Below are 19,217 nucleotides of genomic sequence, written 5' to 3' on the forward strand. Positions count from 1 at the left end.
AGACTCAATAAATAAAATAATAAAGCACAATGTCGAAATAAAAGATGATCAATTCCTCCTTAATTCCCTTGAATGCTCTTAGAAACAATAAAAACATAATAATAATAATAATAATAATAATAATAATAATAAGAGAATACAATAAAAGTCTCAATAAATAAAATAACAAAGCACAATATAATAAAAGATGCTCAATTCCCCCTTAATTCCCATGCATGCTCTTACAAAAATACAACAAACAATAAAAACATATTATTATTATTATTAATAATAATAATAATTGTAATTATTACAAATAATTCATTTATTAATATCAATAATAATAATAATTATAATGATAATTAAATTAATAAATACATAAAATACAATAAGCAAAACAAACAACAAAAAGAGTCTCAATAAATAAAATATGAAGCACAATGTTGAAATAAATAGTGCAGGTTGACTTTAAAAGTAATATATATGTATATGAAATAAAATACAATGTTTTAATATCTGACAAATGATTCATTTTTGTATTCATACATTTTTATCATTTATTTATTTATTCCCTTATATAGTTATTTCCCTTTTATTTTTTTTTATTATTTTTTTATTCATTTTTGTAGCCTATTTCTTTTTGTTCTGTGTCTTGACTGTTCAGGCATGAGCAAAACCAGTACAATACATGTAGTACACAAGAGGGCTGCATTTTGTCTGGATAATTTTAATGAGTTGATACATTTTTTCTTTATTATTTTATTTCTTTATCTATTATAAATGCAGCTTTAGTCTTTCATATATAAGAAATTAATTCCCTTCCTCTTTTAATCTTTAAAAAAATATATTTTCTTATGTGGTTGTTTTTAATTTACAATTTTTAATTGTACATATTGTTATTTCTACTTCATTATCCATCAGTTTAATATCAACACAGAGTGAAGGTGAGCCACCTACACTAAATGTGGCAATAATATATCCCACAAAGGATAACATTACTCATTAGAAAAGTGAATCTGTTTGTGTAATCACTGATGGAACAGGACGTTGTTTATTCCCCAGTTTACTGGAGAGGATGTTTACTCAGCACTTGGAAAGCTGGGATGGCAAGGCTGTGTGACGTATAAGACCAAACAATACGTCATGTCCCATCAGAGCAGTGTGGGATGAACACAATCCAGAACAAACCTGACTTGACTGACAGATCTGGCTTGTGCCAGCATCAATATAGACCAAAAACATCAAGAATGCCCTGAAACAGGATCATACACACAACCATGCCAGCAGAAAAACACAAAGCATTGACTTGATTCAGGTCATTAATGTAGATCATGCACAGGTAGCTCTGGAAGGTGGATGTGTTTTTCACATGGCTATAGAGTAAAACACTTCACTGAAACTGCTAAATTGAGGCTCAAAAAAGTAGTTCAGTTCACTTTATTGCCTATTTAACAGGGGACATGCACAACACGACTCTCAAGCTGGAGATAAGGGCTGTTTCCACTACCAGGCAATACCCGGACAATACCTGGAATGAGGCGGGTCTCACTCGCCGAAACGCCCCTAATTTGACTACAAGCAGTCTGGAGCGAGCTTTTGTCTGGCCTTTTTTAGTCCCTGTGGAAGAGCAGGGTATTCCCCTGAAAACAGCCTGGTTACTTATTGGATAGGTTGCTAATCGGGATGTGACATAGTACTCTACACGACAACAACACGCGCCATTTGTAAAAGCCGGCAAAACAGTGTTCCCAACTTAGCGACTTTGTTGCTAAATTTAGCGACTGTTCAGACCCCCTTAACGACTATTTTTCAAGAAAGCTACTGGAGACAAATCCAGCGACTTTTTCTTACTCTTCTTAAGGAGCCGCTAACGAGCCTGAGACCAGCTTATTAAGAAGAGCCGCCGTTAGCGGCAGTTAGCTACAGTTAGCTCTGTAGCAGTACAGTGTGTATGTGCTGCTGCTGCAGGAGGTCTTCACTTAGTGATCTCTGTTTGTTTACAACAAGCACCAGACACTATGTGCACAGTTAGCGATGTCTTAATTGACAATAACTATGTTTATGATCAGCTAAGATGCATAATTAGCCATGCTGCTTTCAGCTACTGACGTTGTGCACGGTTAGCGATGGCGGAAACCATACGTCTCCTCCAGACTCTCTAAATCCCTCTGGGGGCTAACTTGTAGCGGAGACACGCAGAGTGAGCGGCCTTTTGAGAGGGTGCGGCCTGAGACTTTCCTGGTGGCCACTCTTTCCCCTAGTCGAGTTTGCATCACTAGTATACCTACCTAGATGACTAGCTGGTGCTTTCATATTTCATAAATATTTTTTTCTTCTTCAGAATTCTTTAAGAGGATACAGTGTGTTAAGTCTGTTGATTCACTAAGATTAAATGAACAATCTCCTCCTATCATTTAGCCTGTAGGCTTTATTAATGATCTTCCACCACAGTGCCACAGTATGCTGATGACACTGTTGTATACACACATGCAGAAACAGCTCAGCTAGCAGCTGTAAAGATAACAGCTGGTATGAAATTTGCATGGTGGCTTAGTTTGACTATTGGCAAGTAGGGAGGGGAGTCAAGAACCGCTTCCAGTTGAGAATCAGTTGCAAAATGACCAATGTATCAAAATCTTTTGCCTTCAAGCTTATCAATTTATTGGTTTGTGCTCATGTTAAAAAAATGTAATCATGTAATCCACAATCTGTTCAGACTCGATTTTGTTGATGCTGACTACCTGTGTAGACTGTAGTATCGATAAAGTCTTGTCAATTCCCATTTCTACTGGTTTTCTTCAAAAACAATATACAGCCTCATATAATATTTTCATCAAGCACAAACAGTGCTGTAGTTAGTGAAGTGTCTTTGTGTCACTCTGAATCTAAATCTAAATTGTATATATTAAATTAAATCTTTACAAAATAATGGAAAAACATTGAATATAAACTGATAAAACCAGAGGATTTTTTAATGGGACAAACTTTTAGAGGATATAATTAATTTAATGTGAGGGTGGGTGGATTCTGAGAATATCATATATATTATTAGTAGCGCCATTGGTCAAGCTGTTGTCGGGTGAGCGGTGAATGCCTCCCAATGAGGTCGCTGTCCAACAAAACACAGTCTGAGCAAAGGTCAGTGACGGTCCGGCTGGATGGTTTTGTTTATGTAGGATCAGGTGAACAGTGTCATCAAATCCTCACACTTTGTCCTCACACTTTGTCCTCACACTTTGTCCTCATTCTTTGTCCTCACGCTTTGTCCTCACATCAGGCAAAGTTATTGGAATCTGCTCAGATATTTCATCAGAATTAATTTATGTGATTGTGCCAAATGGGATATGTAATGCTTAGTCTACACCAACACCAACCCTTTGATTCACAACATGGGTCTAAGTGACCCGACTAAGTTTTTATATTCTATGTCTTTGCAATAAATTAATTTCATCATTCAGTATTGCAGGTTTTCCTCAAATAACTTTGATCATCATACATCCTATTTTTTTTAGTTTTCATTTCTTACTTTTTGAATTACCCCCCCTTTTTTTTATCACTACGCTTCTAATGCACAAGGTCAATTTTCACCCATGTGTGCTAGATGTTATTATACAAAAACTATTTTTCTTCATAAAGTATGAAAGAATAAAAGGATATAATGATCTGTTGTAATAAAAAAAAGTTATTCAAACACACAGCCAGCATGAAATAACATGGGAAATGAATGTGAGTCATTTTGGACCCATGTTGTGCATTAGAAGGTGTTTATATGTTGGGCATCACAGGTTTAAACACAGAAAACGCATCATATTATTGGATTTAATTGTATGACTGTTTATGAATGAAGTTGAGTCATATTCATGTAAAAAATAAATAACTCATAATGTGCTGCAATCAAAAGGAACTGCTTCAGCACACTGGATGTTCAGGCTTTCTTCCTAACTGAAATACACATGTAGTGAGTAGAAAACACAGCAGTATTTATTCCATTCATCTGTGGGAGCAGCTGGAACGATCCAGTCTGCCGCACATGACCTTTGTGGGGGAAATTAATGATTAATCATGTCAAGGGATTTAGATTAAACTTTTCTTTGAATATCTCACATTTTCTGTGCAAGACAGAACACATTGTACCACAGGAGTCTAGATTCTTTTAGGTTCTTGAGCATCAAGTGTTTCAAATCAGTGATTAATCTGGAAAGTTTCAAACTGATCGATGATGCAATAATTATACCTATATTAATATTCAGTATTTTTCTCAGAGGGAGATCTGAGAGATGGCATGAACTGCTTGTTTTCTGATCTGCATGTTTAACCACATGTCTTTAGACGTGTCACAGCATTTTTTTTTTTTTTTTTACATGACTTGTGTTATCAACTCAACATTTCCGCTCTTCAGCCTTGAACGCTGCACGTGACATGCCTAAAGGTTTGACCGCAGATTGGTTGTTTGTATTCCCTCTCTTCTCGGATATCTGTTGCTGTGTCATACTCTTCTGACCATGTCTGACAAGCTTGCTTGTAGGACTACATTTACAAATCAGCTCAAAATACTATACTGTTGGCTTATAATGAGCACATCACCTGAGAATAGAAGTTGACAACACTCTTAGACTGTGTCTAAATTATATAGTATATTATCAGCATGTAAAAAAAAAAGGAAGAAAAAAGACTAAATATTAATTCAAATTATGAGGGGTATATGTATTGATGTATTCAGACTATAAGACAGTGTTGTAACTTTTCCTTTCTGTGGTCCCACTGTGTTGGAGAATTTCTAAGAAACTGTGTGGTTTCGCCTTTCACTGGGACGACCTGACTTTCTAGGAAGGAGGTCTCGTTTTCCAGAAGACCTACAAAAACACAGCCGGCCCCAACAAAAAAAAAGAGAGAGAGAGAGAAAGAGAGAAAGAGAGAGAGAGAGAGAGAGAGAGAGAGAGAGAGAGAGAGAGAGAGAGAGAGAGAGAGGGGGGGAGAGAGAGAGAAACCCCACACACGTTTTCTACATACCAGAGCTGCTGAATGAAAACAGTGGAACATGCTGCTGGTCGTTACTCAAAGACTTCCATCTGCCAAATACCATTCCAACCACCCATGATAACAACACAGTGAAGAATAGTAAGACATGGCTTTTCACCATGTAGTAATAAATGTAAAAAGTGCTAATAACATCCAAATAGTTTTGGAAAAACTGAAAATTTGGGAAATAAATAACAAGGATGCCTGATGTGATCATTTTTCACTATACATGAATTCTGCCCAACTGAAAATACTGCAATGGGAAAGTTAAAATAAACAGTTTCTTACAGTGTATGTGGAAAACTAACTTTTTTTTATTTAAAAGAACTAATTAACCCAACCAACACAACAAAAAAAATAGCAATTGTGTTTTGATTTTTAAAATAAATTAATATATTTGTGTTGAGGAGCCAAATGGGTTTACAAATCAGCGTGATGCTGATCTTTAGTTAAAAGCATTCTTAAAAGCTGGCTTAATTGCTAAAAGTAATACATAAACAGTTTGCAATGGTTAGCCAAAAACATGCTCAGCTAAAAATAAGTAATAAACGGTTAGCAATGGTTTGCTAAAAACATGCTAAGCTAAAAGTAAGTGATAAACAGTTAAAATAGTTAGCTAAAGGTAGTTAAAATAGCTATTTAAAAGAAATGGATGGAACAGTTAAGATATTAGCTAGAAATAGCTAAAATAATTAGCTAAAACAATGAATAAATAATTAAAAATAGATGGCTATGTAATAAATAAACAGTCAAAGTTTAGTTAGCTAAAAAAAATATGTATGAAAACATAGTTAACTAAAAGTGATGGGTTAAAATAGGCTAATTGATAAACAGTTACATTTAGTTAGCTGAATGTAATAGGTTAAAGTTGAAATAGTTAGCTAAAAATAATTAATAAACATTTGAAATAGTTCAGCTTTACACTCCAGGTACTAGCAAAATGAAAACGTGGCCAAAGCAACCTGTTGATAAGTTATGCAACCAACTAAATTCAGAAATAAGTCTTCAATAATGGAACCCAGACAGTAGTGATTCTATAATAAATAGAAGCATTTATTTATGTACAGCAAATGTTTTAAGTTTACAACAAAGTCTAAAACACTGACATTATTACCAATAAAAGAACAAATATTTACATTTATGAACATTATATTTACACGCTTAATCGGCACTGTTAGTCGGTGAATGTCAGATGACATTATGTACAGCTTTACTAGAACTTATGTTTTCTACCTAAAAGCCTCACGGTTGTCATCAACCCACATCACAAAAACGTCTTTGTTAGGTGTAACCTCACCTGTATGTAACTAACCTCAACTTACTGTAAACAGGAAGACACATTCTATGCATTTCCACTGAGTTCAATAGCACCAATATGAACATGTGAACATTATTAAAAGGCACACATTTGTCAGCGATACAAATAAAGGAGCTCAAACAGCCGGTGAGAACTGTGAGAGGGCACATGGCTTTCTTAGAGCAGCTGGAGGCAAGTTGAAGTTCAGGCCCTGAGGGAGGATGTAAATGTACACGTGCCATGGCACAGAGCATTAGACACGGCTCCACTGGTCACACGTGTTTGCATCAAAGCCTTTTGGGCTTTGTGGAATGCACTGGTCCTCCCCAGAGGGGCATTGGGAGGGAAAATTTAAAGACGGCTCGCCGAGGCAGAGACAGCCCATCGAAAATCAGGAGAATGGAGCTGAGAAAATGTTGGAGAAACTAAACAAAAGACAGCTGCTGAAGAACCTTGCATTGTGACCACATGGTGGTATGTGAAATCTGAAGGCTATCACAGTTTAAATCAAGGCACAAACACAGTGTGTAGGTTATTTGAGGTTAATTACAGCTGTGTCTTCAGGTCCCTTTTGGTAATATTTTCACTCCATTACTGAGGCAGTGACTGGTGCTAAACTCAAAATGACACATATACACACATCTTAGAGACTTGCTGAGGTCAAACTGGTTAAACTGGCACATGAAGGATACTTAATAGTATTACATTCACCTAGTGCATGCTCAACTTTAAATCTGCTGTTCAGATGTTAAATAAATTCACCTCTTATGTACATGGGTAGATGAGAAGATGCACTCTCGTGTCCGTGTGACTATAACAATACACAACATTTAGATGGAGGGCAGCATAAAATTGGACAGCGTAAAATTGTAAAAGTGTTGGTAGTTGCTGCCTCAGAACCTGCCCTCATATGCCTGCCCCTCTATCTGGAAAGCGAAGATTTAAGGCGATTAGCTTAGCTTATCTTAGCATAAAGACCGAAAACAGTGGGAACAGCAAACCCAGCTCTGTCCAAAAGTAATAAAATCACCTGCCCTCATCTCTAAATCTTACCAATTATCTTACACATTATTATGTTGTTCCTTACAGAAAATAAAGCGTAAAAGTGACAAGCCTATATGGTGAGGTGAGTTAACTGCCTCCTGGCTCAAGCTTTAAAATTAAAGGAATGGTAAAACATTTTGGGAAATATACTCATTTGCCTTCTTGTCGAGGGTTAGACAAGATGATTGACACCACTCTCATATCTCAGCAGCAGTTAGCTTAGCACAAAGACCAAAAACAAGGGTAAACAGCTAACCTGGCTCTGTCCAAAGGGAACAAAATCTGTCAGCTAGCGTTTCCAAAGCTCACTTAATTTGTCTTATTTGTATATTCTGTACAAAAAACACCTATCATATAGGCATAAAAACTGCAATTTTCACCAGGCAAGCTGTTTTCCCCTTCTTCCAGTCTTTGAGCTTAGCAATGAGCTAACCGTCTGGTCATCGTAGCCCCATATTAACTGCACAGACATGAGAGTGGCCTAAAGAGCAAATAAGCTTTGATAATGTTCCATGAACAGACAAACATAATAAACAACTATATTTACAAGATTCAAGGCTCATTACCTTACACACATTAGGAAAAGTTGCATTGATTGAGCTCTGTTAAACTAATTACTGAAGTCATTTTGTGGTTTTTACAATAACACGGTTCTTCGGTTACATCATGACAGTTAGGATAACGTTAAAACGGATAACGAAATGTTAGATTGTGGAATCCATCGTCCGCTTATTTGGTATGGTTTGGGGAGGAATGGATGGTCAGAAATGGATGGAAAAAACTGCAGAGCGCTTGATGTGAGGATATAGTGGTTCTGACACTGGCTTTCACTTCCATATCTTTGTGCCGTGTGAGGTAAAAATACAAAAGGACGTTCAAGGTAGCTTATCATCGAGGCTCTTCTTCCCCCTCTCAGTTTTCTGTAAAGGCTGGATTATCTGCCTCTTCATCCAAGCTCACAACTTGTCTCTGTTAGAACAGCAAATAAAAAGGATGTTAGACATAACATATACTGTGTGCTGATTGAAACAAAATGCAAACAGGCTGAACTGTAGACTGTGAAACTCACTTTTGGGTAGGAGTAACCATCAGGGCTATGGCTCCTCCAAATGTGCACTTGGTCCTCAGTGGTTTTCTGATAAACAGGGTTGTCAAAGTGAATCGTGTTGGTGTTCTTCAGCCTGTAGTTCCTCCATAGCAGCACGCCGCCAACAGCCACCAGACAGATGATCGCTACATGAGGCAGACATAGAAAGACAGATGAGACATGATGCTTGGCACTCTTGTTATTTCAAATCATTTGTAGTTCCTGTGAAGAAGTTGCCTTTGCAACAGCCTTCAGAGCAACTCACCGAGAGGTAATGCAATATACAGAGCTACTGGGGTGGTGGCAGTGCTGGGTATAGCTGCAGCAAATGCATGTCGGAGATCTGAAGGAAAGGTAAACACAAGAGAAAAAGTTAATGATACATGGAGCCGACGTGCACTATATGCATTGTATGTCAGAGCTGAGGACAATGAACTCAATCAAAACCAACCTTTTAAAATGATCAATAGGAAGGTAAAGCATCAACAGAAATGAAATACATTTTTAAAAAACACCATTATGGTACTTGCCTGGAGAGGTAACCGGAGCCCCTGTGGTGGTCTGAGGAATTTTAGGGGTCACGGGTTGGGGTGCAAGGGTCCTTGGTTCAGGTGTGGTGGGCCTTATGGGAGGCTTGGTGATGCGTTGCACTGGTCTGGCTGTAGTGCTGGGGATTATGATGGGAGCTGTGGTAGTACGGACCAGGGGCTTAGCTGTGGTGCGGACCAGGGGCTTAGGTGTCGTGCGGACCTGGGGTTCAGGTGTTGTGCGGACCTGGGGTTTAGGTGTGGTACTGGCTGGCACTGGTGGCGGACGAGGTGGGTCGATAGCTGGAACTTGAGGCTGCACGGGAGCTGGTGGTGTTGGCACAGCTGGGAAAAAACAAAAACAGAGAAGCAGGCGTGAAAGGCAGAAATAAGGCCACTTCAACAATGAAAATATTCTATTCAGGTGACACAAATTAGGTTTTGTCATTTTTTTCTTGACATTAGACAGCAGTTTTTTTTCTCTTCTATAACACATTACATACCAGGTACACATGTCCTCATATCCCTGGCTAACATCATGTTATCTGGACAGACACAGGTGTATTTTGGGGGATGTCTGCCCACTTGAGGAGCTGCCAGGCACATGAATTCACAGCCGGATACCTGGCACCAATCCCTCCCTGCAATGGAAAAGAGGAGGAAATTTTAAGCGCTTTACACATTTTGAAGGCCCTTATTATGCTAAAACAATAGTCAGACTTTTTGGGAAATAAACTTTGTCGGAAAATCGTCAGAAGTACAAAGCTAACGTTAGACGAAAAACGCACTACACCAGGTTTGTTGGACTTCAGCTGACCATGACGTTTAATGTCCCTGACAACCTCTGTAGTCACCTTTAGGCAGTAAAACCAGTGAATGAATGCACCAATAATTAAACTTTTAACTATTTGACTATTGCAGGTGTGATAAACTGCCATTATGTAGCTGTGGTCAGGGACAAACCTCCATTGAATTGACAGTGAATAACTATGATTGGCCAATGCTCAACATTCAATAAAAAGGTCAGTAATGATCCGATATGTGATCTAATAACCAGAATTAACATGGCTCTGATTTTGATGTGAACACATTTTGTGAATAGTATGTGGCAGTGGTGTTTCTTACCAGCAGGCTGTTTGAGGTTATGATAGAGAATAATGTCTTCTGGTGACGATAGATGTTCTGCCACTGATGTGATGTCACCACCAGTAAGCCTGTTGGCACTGAGGATGGCATTGTTACTGACGTCCGTCCAGAACACTCTCTCCTACAAGCACATCAACAACAAAGCTTGAGCATTTACGAGACAGGGTATGGAGAAGTAGTAGCAGGGAGGAATACTACTGTTTACATGTGTGGAGGGGAGGCATGTTGTATTTGACAGCTCTGGGTTTATGTTTAACAGAGTTTATCAGGTGGTAAACATCTACCTCAAACACAGTGAGGCCCAGCGGGTGCGCCAGCTTGTGTTCGTCAATGATGAGTGTACGTCGACCACCGCCCTGCACGTCGATACTGGAGAGGGTGTGCAGCTTAGAGTCCACCCAGTAGAGCCGCTGGTTCAACAGGTCTGGGAAGGAAGCAGATGGGGGAGGGGGTCAACAAGTCAGTCCACTGGCATTCATATGAATAGCTACAACTTGAAACCAGAGAGACATTAACACTAGAGTTTACCAAGTGTAATTCCATTTGGCCACTCAATGTTGTCAGTGACCAGAGGGTTGCGGTCTCCACCGTTAAGACCTCCCTTCTCAATCTTAGCAGGATTCCCCCAGTCAGTCCAGTAAACAAAGCTGGGAGGATAAAGATATGTTGTCAATACTGAATTAGAAATTCATGTGCACAAAGCAGAGAGTCTACACTGCAAAAAAGGGGTGTCTATAAACAAGATAAAAAACATTTTTATTGTTATTATTATTATTATTATTATCGTGTGTTCTTGAAGAGTACCTATTGGGACATTTGATACACTTAAGTGGACATTCGACTCTGACATCATAGTGTGATATTGTGTATACTCTGTTTTGACATGTCATAGTTTGTGTTGTTCGCCTTTTATTATTATCTTTATTATTTTTGTATGTATGTTATTTGTTACTCTGAAAATTGACAATAAAAATATTTGGAAAAAAAAAACACAAAATCTGAGGGAAATGATCTTGCTACATGGACAGATAATTTCACTTGACAAGATTTCTTAAATAAAGATTGTTAAATCTTGAAATAAGCATGTTGAACGCTTAAAATAAGAAATTAACTCTTAACACAAGATGAATGAGTTTTTTATTATCTTGGTAAGAAACAAATAATTGTCAGGTCGCTCTGCTCGGGCCAGTTCATCGCTGCTTGCAGCTTTAATTTATCTTGTTTTAAGAGTTAATTTCTTATTTTAAGCGTCCAACATGCTTATTCAATAATCTTAATCTAAGAAATCTTGTCAAGTGAAATAATCTTTCCATGCAGCAAGATAATTTCCCTCAAATTTAATGTTTTCATTTTGTTTTTAGACACACCTCTTTTGCAGTGTAGGAAGGATTTACTGAATTTTGCTATTTCACTTACTTGCTGTGGGGGTCGACCACGATGGCTCGAGGTTTAGACAAGTCTCGGTGGAAGAGAGTTTTGCGTCGACTACCATCAGCGGTTACCACAGAGATGGTGCCGCGGATGCTGTCAGTCCAGTACAGGTTACCATGGATCCAGTCAAAAGCGATGCCTTCAGGAGCTTCAATGTCACTATCGATGACTACACTGTGCTGAGCTGTGTCTTCGGCCGTGTCCATCTGAGCTCTGGATTGAAAGGAAAAAATCTGGTGTCAAGCAAGAATAAAAGAAACAAACACCACTACTGTCATTCTGGTTTTATTCTCATTCACCTGTAGATCTTCTTTTGGGAGATGTCTGACCAGTAGATCTCTTTGGTCGGCATGTTCATGTCGAGAGCCACAACGTTCTTTAGGCGGGGGATTACTCTGATGTACTCAGTTTTATCCAAAGTCATCTTTCTGACTTCATGGCGGTTGGTGAAGAACAGGTAGGCTATAGTACCTAAAAAGTCAGAGAGCATTTTAGTTTTATTAGTATTTCTGTAGGAATTGCAGATCAAACTGAAATTTGAACTATTATGTTTCCTAAGAAACCATACATAGTCATGATTTTGTTTTGACCTATTGGACAAAAGTATGCTTAACCCTCTTCACCATCTTTAAACAACGAACTGTTACATAATATTGCAGCAAATTCCCTGGAAAGAACCCAGAGAGCTGATATTTACCGATGGCCTTGCATGCTTTGGTTGCTGGATCAACTTGGTAACCCTCCTCACACTGGCATTTGTAACTGCCTATCAGGTTGACGCAGATTTGGCTGCAGGTGTCTGGGTTGGCACACTCGTCGATATCTGAGCCAAAGAAAAGGGGGAAAAAAGAAGTGAAACACACATTTCGAAACAGGACACTGAGTCATTGTGTCCCTGGGATTACAGGATCCCGTTTTATCTGAGATCTTTAGCGTGGAGAAGCTTGCGTCAAAGCAAACTGATTGCAACATTTTTTGTTAATCAGACACAAATGAAACATAAAAGAGTAACTGTGTGGGAGGGTGTTACCTTCACATCGCTTTTGTTCCACCAGGTGATATCCAGCAGGACACAGACACTCATAGCCGATCTTTAGGTCATTGCAAATATGAGAGCAGCCGCCGTTTTTGTACAGGCACTCATTGGAGCCTACAGTGGGAAGCAGAAAAGGTTGACCATCTTTCTTTTCTGACGACGTACAGTTACTCACATTCTCAGGCTGCAGACACCCTCATTAAATACATAAAGTAGTAATTAAGCAGACAGTTATGGATGAGAGGCCTCTGTACTCACCACATTCCCGAAGAGGCTCATCTGACCAATCCCTGCAATCACGCTTCCTGTCACACACCTTCTCCATGCTAATGCATTCTCCACTGCGGCACTTAAATCTGGTCGGGGCGTCACAGTGGGTTGCTGTTAAAAATAAAACAAGATGAATTTATAGACACGGAGCTGCATTTACTGCATTTGGCTGCAAGCAACCAGGATAGGAAGTGTAAAGGTGGAGATTTGTACCGTTGACGCAGCCGTTTTCATCACTCATGTCCCTGCAGTCGTACTGATGGTTGCACTGGAGGCTGCCATGGATGCAAGTGCCGTCACCGCATTCAAACTCATCAGGGCGGCAGGTGGAGCGAGCTAAAGGGACGCAACGGGTAGAAATTTGAGTGCAAGATAGGGCTGGGCGATTAATAGTAATTTAAGTTACGATTTTGGCTGATTTTGGCAGATTAATAGTATTTTTTTTTACTTTCTTTTATTGGTTTTATATAGAGTATGGTCCAAGAGAGAGAAAGTTAGAGAGAAAGACATAAAGTGGGGAAATTAAAGGGGAACAGTGCCTGTTGGGGCGCTCCACATTACATATCAACAATATTTTACATTTCTTCATTTTTTGACATGTACAGCAACCATTTATCCCAGCCTTTAGAAAACGAGTCTTCCTTAGTTTTTAGTCTATATGTGAGTCTCTCCATTGTTTGAATATCACTGATAATGTTGAGCCATTGTCTTTAGTCGGGTGCTGGTTAATAGTATTTTAAGTTAAGTTACGATTTTGGCTGGATAATCAAGCTCAAGTAGTTATTGCGTCACATTCTTTTTGGCAATGATGAACTTGTTTTCAACCTCCAATCCTAAAAAGGGAAGCCAATGTGAAAGTGCCTTAAACCTGCATTCTTTCTAATGACCAGCAGGGGGCGACTCCACTGGTTGTCGAGCAAAGTAATTCTGATTATGATTTATGCCATAAACAAGCAGCCCTAGTTCAAAAGATGTTGACTTTAAATTAAGGACATCATGTGATGTAATACAGAAAAGTCACTTACCACAGTTAGCTTCATCTGATCGATCCATACAGTCAGCTCCTCCATCACACTTCCAGCTGCCGTGGATACACTCTCCGCTGCCGCAGCGGAACTCCAGAGATGTGCACTGGTGCACCGGAGCAGTGTTGGGCTTCTTTGTACCACAGTTCTGGGGCCACTCGTCGGAGCCATCGGAACAGTCGGAGTCACCGTCGCAAGCCCACAGGCGGGGAATGCAAACGGTGTTGTGGCACTGGAAGGACATAGAGCTGCAGGTGATGGGCGGGCAGGAAGCCTCGTCGCTGCCGTCATCACAGTCTGCCTCGTCGTCACACACGAAGGAGGATGACACACATTGACCATTGGAACAGCGGAACTCTGTGTTGGTGCACTGCTTTGGTGCTACAGGAGAGAACACGACAGGGGATCAATCACATGTGACTGAAGAAACAGTGAGACAGATTTGTGGGCCTTGTGCAGCCTGAAGTTATCTTACCGCAGCTGTCTTCATCAGCTCCATTCTCACAGTCAGCTTTTCCATCACAGCGCCAGGTGCTGGGTATACACTGGTTAAGGCGGTCTCCGCAGCTGAACTCTGACGATCTACAAGTTCTGGTCACTGGAAGTTAAATACACCGAAAATGGTAACTGAGACTATGTAATCATCACACCGAGTGATTGTGGGATTAAAAGGTATGTATGTGAATGTTTCCTGTGGATTGTCTTCTCTATGGTTGTCTATTGTTTGTTACAAGCAAAACACACCATAGCCAAATACTGGAAATCTGTTACGAGACCAAGTCTGCAAGCCTGGTTTGCAGGACTGTCAAACTCTCTTGCACTTGAAAAACGTACATTTACGATCTCTGAGTATTTATTTCTGGCCTTCTGTGACCACTCAATGTGTAGTCCTGTTTTAGACATTTAGATATGTATACTAGGATAATGTCTTGCTGTGAATGTTCTGTATTGTACCTTGCTTTGTCTATGTTCTTTTTGTAATACTGGAATTATATCAAAATGTAATAAACACACGTGTTTAAAAAAAAAAGTATGTATGCAAAGCAATCCATTCTTATGTTGAGCAACAAGTTTTACTCACTGCAGGTACCAGGAAGCTCATCTGTGCCGTCTCCGCAGTCATCCGTGCCATCACACACCCATCTCATTGTGATGCATTTCCCATTCCCACACTGGAACTGGTTGGTTCCACACGTTGTCAATGCATCTATGACAGACAGATATAAACACACACTTCAGCTAAAAAGGCCATTGTTTTAGTTATCATCTATCAGGGGCTGGCTCAGGAAGACTGGCCATAAACACAGACATGGCAGCAAATGAAAAGAAGAAATCCCATTTAAAAGTAATTCTCAGAATGCTGTTAAACAAGACTAAGAGTCTACAGACTTGCTGGCAGCGCTGTGAAGTTTTACTATAACAGTTGAGCAAAATTGGCAGAACCTTGGTCATGTCTAGATGGAAACATAAGATATGTGAAACAGTCTTGTGAGAGTTCTTTTTTCATAATATCTATGTAAGGCTATACATGCCGGCTCAAATTAACTTTTGCTGTTGTTTATTTGAATACACGCAACTTCTAACTAGACATAGACCGATATGGATGATATTTGCGTTTTTTACTTGTATCGGCATCGGCCGATACATGCGTGCGTTCGCCGATCAATTAGCTCATTTCACTGAGCCAACACCAGGCAAGGCTCGGTGCAACATCTGCCATTCTCTGGTGAGCTGCTGCTGATACCAGAAAAAAGAAATGGCAGCACATATCGGGGATCGGTTAAGACTGATGTCAAAATAATCCTATCGGCACCGGCCTTAAAAAACTTGTATCGGTCAACCACTACTTCTAACCCCCAAATGGTAAAAGTACTGAAGTCATTGTTGTCCACTTCTTAAAGCATTATTGCCTGATGTCTAGAAATGATCAACACAATCTTTACACAGCAGGTATAAAGTTTACTATGTTCGCATCTTAGTTTAGCTAGTTAGCATGTTAACATTACCATTTAGCTCTAAACACGACGTCCAGCTGAGGCTGATGGATGTGTCATTAGTTTTGCAAGTATTTTTTTGTAAACCAATGTACTGAACAAATTAAAATGTCATCAGATGATGCATTAGATGCAAAGATACGGGATCACCAAAGCTGTTACAATTGGGGAAGGCGAATGTTTGCCCCAAATGTAATGGCAGCCCATCTAATAGTTGTAGGGACATTGCAATCAAACGAACGAATGAACAAATGTGAAGCTCATGGTGGCGCCAGAGATATTAGGATTCGTTCTCATGCAATCATGAAGGAAGATATTTCTGTCTGGACCAAAATGTTGGACACAGATAGACAAATATTAGCATTGCCTAAAAACATCTTTCTGGTCGGCACACAGGTTTTTTTTCAGAGCAGATAAAACATTATCTCATGACACAAATCAAAGGTAATCTAAAGGAAGTAGGTCTTAGTTCACTTGTAGTGATGTTTTTACTTGAGGGTCATTTTGGCATTTTGCCAGTTGGGTTTTATTTCAATATGGGGTGGTGGATGTCAAAGACATGGTAATAAATATGCTGCCAGAGGAGAAAGGGCCTGGGAGTTATATACTCTGGCATGACACACACATGACCAAGCCCACACGTGCCTGCTGCAACTTGTTTAACAAGGGCAGATAAATGGTTACACTGCGAGTCAAACAAGGACACTTATTGCATGCAAGCCCGGGTTTATCAGCCTTTATCAGGGAGCCGCTGATATGGCAAGTTCTTAATACACAATAGAAATCTCATTTTGGCTCCTACTGACAGAAATACATTTGAAATGTGTTCATATGTCCTCCCAACCCCCATCTTTAATGGACCCGATGAAGCCAGTGAACCGGAAGGAGCAATTAGACTGTACATCAGAGAGACAGCACTTCATGAAAAGGTACTAGAGGCCATTCCTCCCTCTGGGCCTGGGGGCTCTAAACCCTGGTAGGCCACCTGTTTCTGAAAGGGGGCAGAGCGAAGTGTTTACCACCAGCAGCTACACATTTAGCATCTAAAAGTAAAATGCAAGATTTGCTAATTAAATATTTATGTGAAAGTATTTACATTTTCATAAGTTTGTGCCCTAAAAGAATGAATGGTAAAAGTGTAAATCATAAATTATGCATTGACATGAATGGCTGACAGCATAGTAAATCATAAAAGCTTCATGGTGAAGTCAAACATCTGGCGCCATTGGTCATGGTTGATGCTTTAGTTCAAGATGAAGAAGCTTTTTTTTTTCTTCTGCAAGGTGAGAAAATGATTTTTGCCACAGTTGTAGTATTTTATATGACTTCTAAAGACTGCCAACAGTCATTTCAGTGTTATGGCTGTGAAGTAAATCTCCTACTGACTGTTAAGCCAATCATATCTTTATGGCTTCATGTGAAAGGGTGTGTATTATTGCCCCCGCCATAAAGCTAGTTATCAATTTCATGTTGACAAACCTGGTCTTATCTACGGGATATCCTGGCAGGTAAAAGACACACACAAAATACACTAAGGATTTTAGATTTATGGTGGATTTGCAAACTTTCCTTTTGTCTCAGTGGTGTTTTTTCATTTTATAGATCAGTTCCCATTCCCTGAAACTGATGACATGTTACCTAAACCCAAGTTCATGTTGGTTATTTACTTACTGGGCTCAAAAAGTCACCTCCTTCAAAGACAAACTGGATCAAATGTCAGCTGTATTGATTGAGAAAAAAACCCATGTTGCCAGGAAAAACAAATGTGCTCATGTTCATGTTTGCTGCCCATTGAGTGACATCTGGTCTGTTTAATTGATTGGCCAAAAGGTGCCCAACAGGAAACTGCTCATGCTTAATATTTTAGAACAAAAGTTGACCAAGAGCGAGATCAAATCCCTACAGACAAAGGGACCACTTTGAGACCATGAATTTCTCCTCAAATAAAGCCTCTCTGTCCTAACACGTGTGGGAAGACAATCATTTCACAACATGGGGGTGAATGGGACACGTTTCACTACTACACATGTCTCTGTGACTGGCTGTGGTGTGGAAATGTGGATGGGTGACAACCAGTCCCAACATGTTTCACCACACAAACCATTTCCCAGAACCAGCACACTTGGGAACAGGTCTGACGGTGACTTCTCATCACTGTTAAAAAAAAAACCTAAACTCATAGGAATGCTGGCTGGAGACAATGTCGGTGTTTGTATTGGAGGGAGAGTTGGAGGGCTTCCATTCATTTCCACAATATATAGGGCGTTTCAGGTGAAACATGATGGAGGCAGCCTCTTGCAAATGGGCTGGATATTGCATCATGTTGAATACATTAATGCCGGCAAATGCATCCAAATGCCCCCATGATAGATTTTTTATTTTTTTTTAAAGTTTTTTTTATTTTTTACAGCATTTTTTACGGACCAAAGGTGCAAGACAAAGCTATTAAATATGCATGATGGGTAGAGGTTTACATTATGGGAAAATAAAAGGCAGAGTCGCGGTGTAACGTTCATTGTGTGAGCGGAGAGATTTGACCTACATTCTGTGAATAATTACGCCCTCCCCCCATCACCTTGCATCCGGTGCTGTCACTAGAGTGGGCAATTTAAACCGGCACAGACTAAATACTGGCTGAAAATCTTGTTTATAATGCTATTTAAACATATAGTCATATAAAACAGCATTAGGCAGAAGCCCGGTCTATTGTTTCCATTGTTTAACGCAGATGCCAAGTCAGAAAGAGAGCTAATTAATGACTTAAATGCTAAAAAGAAAAAAAAGAAAAAAAAAGAAATTTGAACTTACTTGTGTGGATAAAGAAGTAGAAGAGTAACAACAATGACGCGTGCCACGGCCGTCCCATGTTGTCCAGACGCACTGGGAGATGAATGGACGTCTCTGATGGAGTTATTATTATTATTATTGTTATTATTATAAGAGTGTGAGTAAGGTGGCTGCTGCTTGACACCGGTAGAGCTCAGGCTGGTTGTTGCCTCCTGCTGTAAGAGATGCTCCCGCTGCAGGATCAGAGGAGGATGCTCGGCACACTGTACTGTTTGACAACAACATCAGACCCATTTCATGTGGTCCAGTGTGGGAGGGGCCGCCAGGGGCCCGAGAGGGAGAAGGCGGGATCTGGAGTGGTGTGATTTCTCAGGCAAACAGCCCCAACAATTGGGAGGCGGAGTCCCGAGGAGACGGATTTACTATGAGTTTAACCCTTTCAGAGAGGCAGCAGAGGCGCGCACACGCACGTACAGTATTTGGATACATTAGTTAAGTTTCATCCCCTGAAGGTGAACTCTGACCCCACAGATATGCATGCTTTACAGGGGCGTAGCCACGACCTGGGAGGGTTT

The 19,217-nt window shown here is 39.8% G+C and overlaps 1 protein-coding gene across 1 annotated transcript; it reads right to left on the minus strand.

Moving 5' to 3' along the window:
* Positions 1-8,044: 8,044 nt before the first annotated feature.
* ldlra (low density lipoprotein receptor a) lies at positions 8,045-19,217 on the minus strand. The gene is made up of 18 exons (XM_059348366.1): positions 18,664-19,217; positions 14,943-15,068; positions 14,337-14,459; positions 13,862-14,242; positions 13,050-13,172; positions 12,825-12,947; positions 12,561-12,680; positions 12,228-12,353; positions 11,830-12,001; positions 11,516-11,743; positions 10,628-10,746; positions 10,384-10,523; positions 10,079-10,220; positions 9,457-9,594; positions 8,957-9,298; positions 8,692-8,769; positions 8,409-8,572; positions 8,045-8,308 (listed from the first exon to the last, which is right to left on the minus strand). Exons 1-18 carry the CDS (start codon positions 18,719-18,721, stop codon positions 8,252-8,254), a joined length of 2,760 nt encoding a protein of 919 aa, XP_059204349.1. The 5' UTR covers positions 18,722-19,217; the 3' UTR covers positions 8,045-8,251.

The sequence above is a fragment of the Centropristis striata genome, chromosome 13, assembly GCF_030273125.1.
Source record: "Centropristis striata isolate RG_2023a ecotype Rhode Island chromosome 13, C.striata_1.0, whole genome shotgun sequence".
Classification (NCBI taxonomy): Eukaryota; Metazoa; Chordata; class Actinopteri; order Perciformes; family Serranidae; genus Centropristis; species Centropristis striata.

What these genes read in the sequence shown, in the direction of transcription:
- ldlra (XM_059348366.1), bottom strand. Translation starts at nt 18,721, where the DNA reads ATGGGACGGCCGTGGCACGCGTCATTGTTGTTACTCTTCTACTTCTTT. An exon ending in TAACCTCAAACAGCCTGCTG is followed by an intron (nt 9,595 to 10,078) that starts GTAAGAAACACC and finishes TTTCCATTGCAG; the next exon opens with GGAGGGATTGGTGCCAGGTA. An exon ending in ATGGTTACTCCTACCCAAAA is followed by an intron (nt 8,309 to 8,408) that starts GTGAGTTTCACA and finishes CTGTTCTAACAG; the next exon opens with AGACAAGTTGTGAGCTTGGA.